Here is a 6,428-nt window from a genome sequence, read left to right on the forward strand (position 1 = left end):
GGGGCGTACCGGGGAGGGAGGCGGGAGTTGCCCCGGCCAGGCCCCGCTGGGCCCGCGGGGGTGACGGGCCGCCCGCCCGGGCCTTGTGTTCCAGACGCGGATGCAGAGCCTGCGGCCGGAGCCCGCCGCCCGCTACCGGAATGTGCTGGAGGCCCTGTGGCGCATCGCCCGCACCGAGGGCGTCTGGCGGCCCATGCGGGGCATGAACATCACCGCCACCGGCGCCGGCCCGGCCCATGCCCTCTACTTCGCCTGCTACGAAAAGTTAAAAAAGACGCTGAGCGACGTTATCCACGCAGGGGGCAATAGCCATGTGGCCAACGGTACTGCTCCCGATGCCCCCGCGGGGGGCCACGGGGGCCGGGGGCTACCCACCCACCCACCATGCCCGGGTGGGGAGTGGGGTGGGGAGAGAACGAGCTTTGGTGGTAGGGAGGTCTGGTCTGGCCCCGCTCAGCTGCGGGGCGTCAGCCACTGCGGGATCGGGGTGCTGTGGATGTCCTGAGGCCCCGTGCTCTCTCCAGCTGGCTGCACGGTGCCGTGCTGGCGTGGTGCCGGGCAGGGGGAAGCACCAGTCCTGCGCCTGCCGGAGCCGCTCCCAGGTGTCTGGGCTTGAAGCAGGTTAGTGGCCCTGGCTCGGAAGGATGCCGGTGGATGGGAGCTGCCTGCAGATGAGCTGGGACTGGCCGTGGCACCGTGTGTTGGTGCCAGAGCTCATTCCAGGAGTGCCACGTGGTTTCGGAGCCGGTCGTGCCGTGGTGCCTGTTACTCGTCTCAAGGAGCTGCGGCTGTGGGGAAAGCATGGGGCCGAGGGGAGAGTGGGGCACATTCAACCCTCAGCAGCCTTGCGCTGGAGTGCCATCGGGTTTTCCCTTCTCCGTGGGTCACAGGGACGCTCGCCGTCCCCTCGGCCCCTGCCAGCTGGTGACATTGGCCTGTCCCCCAAGAGCTGGGCCCAAGTGAGTCCCAGTCAGACCACGGGACTTGACAGCCTGTTGCAATCCTCTCCCTCTCTTTCTTGAGCTCTCTCTGGGTGGGAACCACTGAGGACTGGCCAGCCTTTTGAAGGGGAGATGGAAGCCACCTTCGGATCTTGCCCTCGTCCAGGGGCCTCCTCCTGTGCTTTGATGGGGGACTCGGGGCTGTGGTGGAGCCTCAGGGTCCCTCGCCTTCCCCCCCCCTCACATCTGGCAGTTCTTGTTTTGCAGGTGCAGCCGGGTGTGTAGCAACGTTGCTCCATGATGCAGCCATGAACCCTGCCGAAGGTAACCATGGTCCTGGCCTGCCGGGGAGGGGAGGATCGGGGGCTGCCCGCGGCGCTCAGGTCCCCTCTGCCGCACAGAGGGTGATTTCCTCGTTGCTCGCCTGACTGCAAGGATCTTTTGGGGGCCAGTGGCTGCAGCTCCAGTTAGGGAGCCCAGTGGCTGCACATTATGGAGGGAGTAGGTAGAAGAGATTAATGCTGGGGAGTGCAGCAGGCCCCAGCTTAGGAGGAGCTGGGAGTGTACCGGCCTTTTGCCCAGGGGTTTGATGACAGTTACCTGAAGCAGGGAAGAAGGCAAGAGAGATGCGATCTGTACTGAAAGTGTGTGGAAATTGGGCATTGCTGTGATGAGATCTTGCAAAGATGTGGTATGGTTCTGGGCCTCTGTTCAAGAAGAAAATTAGAATGGGGTACAAAAAGCATGCTAGAGAAGTCAGGAGAAGGGAGATCTTGTGGAATGTCTGGAAGATACTGATTGGAACCTGGTATGTATGAAAAAGGAGAGTTTGTAATTAAAGTCTCTGAACATGGGGACAGAAGAAGGAATAACAAGGAAACATTATTTTTCCTTTTAAAACTGGAAGGCTCGTGACGGTGCAGACTCCAGCTGATTTGGGCCCAGCAAGGCTCCTGCTTGGCCACTGCCTGGCTGGGACCCTGAGGAGCAGGTAGCTGTGTGGCCAGACAGTTGTCATCCGTTTCCTGGAGCATGTCATCACAACTGTAGTAGTTTTTGGTCACATCATTTTTAGCTTCTTGTCACATTGAGATGGGGGAGGTGGGACAGCAACAGGCTGTGCTGTAGTCTCCCCTGCCCCACTCTTGGATGTGTGTGGGGGGGGGGGGTTGGCATTTGGTTATTGCCCCAGGGTGGCTGTGTTTTGGCAGTGGCCACTAGCGATTCCTGACTGGTGGGCTCTGCAACGTGCTGTGGTTATTCTGGGTTGCAGTGGGGGTGGCTGGGGAGGGACAGGCTCACCCAGATCAAGAGCTGCCTGGAAACTAAAGAGCATAGATGCAGGGGGGGTTCTCCTGGCTGTGTGGTAGCTCTGCGATGGTGGATGGGGAGACTCAGCCTCTTGGGGGTGAGGGTGGACCTAGACTATAAGCACTTGGGTATCAGGTTGTTCCTGGGGCAGCAGCAGCTGCAGGTTTTGCAGGTAGTGATGTCTCCGCGACAGCAATGCCTCGCCAGATTTAAATGGTTGCAGTCCTGCCTGGGGACACATAGGGCACTGCTGGTCTGAGTTTTCCGTCATTGGCTCTTAACCCAGTGTGATCAAACTCCAGGCACTTGGAGAAGCCTGGCTTCGTGCTTACCCTTTCTCTCTTCTCTTCCACTCTACATCTGGGTCCTGGCTCTGCTGCTGGCTGCCACCATCTTGTCCCAAGTGGTCAAACAGAGGATGCAGATGTACAACTCGCCTTACCAGCGTGTGACAGACTGTGTGCGAGCTGTGTGGCGTAATGAAGGGGCCGGAGCTTTCTACCGCAGCTACACCACCCAGCTCACCATGAACATCCCCTTCCAAGCCATTCACTTCATGACCTATGAGTTCTTGCAAGAGCAGCTCAACCCCCACAGACAGTACAACCCAGGCTCCCACGTGGTCTCCGGAGCCTGTGCGGGGGCTGTTGCTGCCGCTGCCACTACGCCTTTGGACGTTTGCAAAACGCTGCTCAACACCCAGGAGTCCTTGGCCTTGAGCTCCAACATCAGTGGACACATCACAGGCATGGCCAATGCCTTCAGGACGGTGTACCAAGTGGGCGGCGTGACTGCCTACTTCAGAGGGGTCCAGGCAAGAGTCATTTATCAGATGCCCTCAACGGCGATTGCCTGGTCTGTGTACGAGTTCTTCAAATACATTCTCACCAAGCGCCAGGAGGAGCGGCGGGCTGGGAAATGAACCAGAGCTGAACGCTGTTCCAGACCTGCTTCACCTCCCCTCCTGGTTTGTCTTCTGACCCCTCTCCCTTTCAGTTTGGTTTGTGTTGAAGAGAGGAGGCAGCAAAGCCCTTCGGGGTTTATCGATGCCATTTTTTGCCTGTGGCTGCTGCAGCTCTGCTCAGGCTGCACAGCTTGCTCTCTCCCGGGGTCCTCTGAGATGTCCTTCTGGGAGCTGCAGCCCAGGTCATGTCCCCTGGCACTTCGGTGGAGCTGTGCTCCTGTCCTTCCCTTAACCAAAACTTCCTCTCATGCAAAGCTCACCCCTCTTCGGAGGGGAAGGTGAAGGTGAATATCCTGCCCTGCCACTGGCAGGTCCAAGCTGAGCTCGCAGTCGCCAAGGAGGGGGCGGCGACAGCACTGCCCGGGATGCTGGGGGGCTTTGTCTGGCTTTTGGCTGAAGCGAAATGTAAGCCTTGCCGTTGTCTTGTAGCACGCACACATGATGCTGACTGCCCCAGTGGTGGTGGGCAGGGGGGAGGATGGCACTTGAGGAGGGGAGCCTGTAGGTTTGTTACTGTTCCTGCTCTTGACACCTCCAATAAAAACAGTTCTGCTCTATCCTCACAACCCCTTCTTACTCCCGCATGGCCCAGCTCCCAGCACTGCAATCTTCCTGACTGTGCCCGGTGCTGAGCTCTTCTGATGGGTGCCAGAGGCACAAGGGAAATGGGGTCTGGGAGTGGCAGTGAGAGGAGGGGGCCTGCCTGGCCCAGCCACCCTGGCAGTGTGCAAGGAGGAGGGTGAACCCCATCCCCTTTGGCTTGTGGCCCATCACCTGCTGCTGGCATGGGTTGTGGCCCCCCTGCAGAAGCTGAGATTCATACTCCTCAGCCAGGCAGTCCCACACCCTCAGTGTGACCAGATATCTTCAGGATGCCTCCAAACCACTCTGAACAGAGGTGATGGCAGGAGGGTCCTGGGTTATGTGTGTTGGGGACAGCACAGGAATTTTGGCACCGGCTGAGGCTGGAGAGCTTTGTGCACCTCACATAGAGGTTTGGGGCTTGGCAGGGCTTTTGCCTCCTGATTTTGAGTAATTTAACTAGTTTGATACTTGAAGAGCATCTTAAAACTCTACCAACACACTTGCTCAAAGTGCTAACATTTTTTCCAATCTAATAATTAATAGAATAGCTTATTTTTTGACTGTTCAGTTAATTGTCTTGATACCAACTTTCAGGGTCCCACCCAGCCCTGGACCTGTGAGCCAGCCTCCACAGATTGTGTGCTGAGCACTGAACTATCTCCTAGCTGTGCTGACTCCCAGACCAGAGCTCTGGGTTCCTCAAGCCAGGTGCCCGTGAGTGATGCCTGGCTCTTGCAGGATGCTCCCATAGTGCCTGTAGGAGGGACATGCATCCCACGGTGCCATGCCCAAAGTAACCCCCTGGAGGAAGTGTGTTCACAGTCGTGATATGTGCTGCCAGTGAGCATCTGGGTTGGCTCAGGGCTGCTCCAGAGGTTCTGCTGGCCTGGCTTGCACAGAGGGCTGCTGGGGTGGTCTGTGGTGAGGGGAAAGAGGGGTCTTCCTGCAGCTGGAAAGGCTGCTGGGTTAGCAGTGAGGATGCACAGCCCTTGGGGACATTGGGTCTCAGCACTGCTGGAGGGATGGAAGGCAGGGATCCCCACACTGCAGGGTTGGGTGCTCGACACCCTGCCCAAGCCCCAGCCTAGCCCTTTCCCTTAAGCATCTCTCTGCCCTGGTTCCTGAGGGTGGGTGATGCATATCAAGTGACTGCCCATGGGATTTTTTTATGTCTGCCAACAGGTCTGGGTGTCCCTGGGCACAGAGCAGCCATGGCCATTCTCTGCAGCCCAGGTCCACCTCGGTTGTGTGCTGTCCCCATCCACTGCTCCCTGGTGTGGACCACAGGCACCTGGTCCCTGCTTTTTTCTGCACAACCAGGAGGATGAGAAACTCCTTAAAGAAACAAAGGCTGCTGGAGGCTGGGAACCTCCAGTTTTCCCACCATTTCAGGAGCTGGGGCTTTAAGAAATAGCCTGAGTATTGCAAGATTTGGCAACCCTGCGGCTCCTCCACCCAAGAGGGAGAAATCCGAGAAGCAGAAATGGCTGGGAGAGACCAGGGGAGGATTAGCTTGGTGGGCAGGGTGTTAGACGGGAGTTTGTAGAAGATGGGTACGACTGGGCTCTGCCAGGATGGGTCTCCCTGCCCAGAAGCTGAAAGCTGTTGGCAGCAGAGCTGCAGCTTCGCCTTTAGCCCTCACCACGCACTGGGGCAATCTCAAACCCCACAAAGGGAAAGGCAAAAACACGGCCTGGGGGGAAATTCACACTATTAATCTATCAGCTGCTGGAAGAAGCTCTGTAAATGTCAGCGGGTGAAGGCATGACTGAAGGTGACCGCAGGATGTTTCCAGGAATAACTGACCACAGAAATGCTGGGGGAGGGAGCAAGACCCTCAGGAACGGTAAGATAAGTCCACACAGCAGAGATGCTGCCATGTGAGCAACTGACCTAAGCACTCCTGGCAGGGGCGTGGCCTTTCTGGACTCCCGGCGCTTTGCCAGTTTACCCAGCAGCAGCTGGTTGTTGCCCAGTGCAGGCAGCAGCAGGCAGCAGCAGCCCTGTGGATGCCTGTGAGGGGTCTGGTGCTGCAGGGATGGCAGAGCCACCCAGGGGGTTTCCAGATATCCCTTGGGCCAGGCCATGAAAGACTGGAAAAATCCCCTGTCCTGAACCTCTGCCTGAACAGACCTGCTGGCCATGGTGGCGTGCAGCTGCTCCCCAGCTCTGCCAGGGTGGGGGTTTCGCCTCACCAGCCAGCCTGGTTCTTCTTGCAACTTTGGTGTGATGAGATGCCCAGAGGTAATGGAGTTATTAGCCGGTTCAGCTACAGCCACTGCTTTCCAAGGCCTGGTAATGCCACAGTGAAGCCATGCTGCTCTGGGTTTGTCCTACAGCCTCCTAGGTATTTGGCTGCACTTCGAGTGAGATCCCTCCTACAGCCTCTTCTGAGTAAAGAGACTATTTTTGGCTTCTCAGCAAGGAAGCCACGCTCAGCTCAGCAGAGTTTTGAAGACAACCCTTTTTCCTTTTGCCTCCCTGCAGGATCTCTGGCCACATCCAGCATGGGCAGGGATTTTCTGCCTTGTCTTCCCATGTCCAACTGCCCCCTCAATCCATGTCCTGGTGCTAGGTTGTCCTGGTGAGCCCCACAACCCCTGAACAGGCAGAGCTGGGCAGCACTG

The 6,428-nt window shown here is 57.8% G+C and overlaps 1 protein-coding gene across 1 annotated transcript; it reads left to right on the forward strand.

The window, feature by feature from the left end:
- Window positions 1–11: 11 nt before the first annotated feature.
- SLC25A28 (solute carrier family 25 member 28) lies at window positions 12–3,773 on the forward strand. The gene is made up of 3 exons (XM_026851148.1): window positions 12–323; window positions 1,209–1,265; window positions 2,657–3,773. Exons 1-3 carry the CDS (start codon window positions 101–103, stop codon window positions 3,172–3,174), a joined length of 798 nt encoding a protein of 265 aa, XP_026706949.1. The 5' UTR covers window positions 12–100; the 3' UTR covers window positions 3,175–3,773.
- Window positions 3,774–6,428: the final 2,655 nt, after the last annotated feature.

Source organism: Athene cunicularia, assembly GCF_003259725.1.
Source record: "Athene cunicularia isolate RWA chromosome 6 unlocalized genomic scaffold, athCun1 chr6_part1, whole genome shotgun sequence".
Taxonomy (NCBI): Eukaryota; Metazoa; Chordata; class Aves; order Strigiformes; family Strigidae; genus Athene; species Athene cunicularia.

Coding starts and splice junctions, on each gene's coding strand:
- SLC25A28 (XM_026851148.1), top strand. CDS start 101: ATGCAGAGCCTGCGGCCGGAGCCCGCCGCCCGCTACCGGAATGTGCTG. Junction 324..1,208: donor CAATAGCCATGTGGCCAACG/GTACTGCTCCCG, acceptor CTTGTTTTGCAG/GTGCAGCCGGGTGTGTAGCA. Junction 1,266..2,656: donor AGCCATGAACCCTGCCGAAG/GTAACCATGGTC, acceptor TCTTGTCCCAAG/TGGTCAAACAGAGGATGCAG.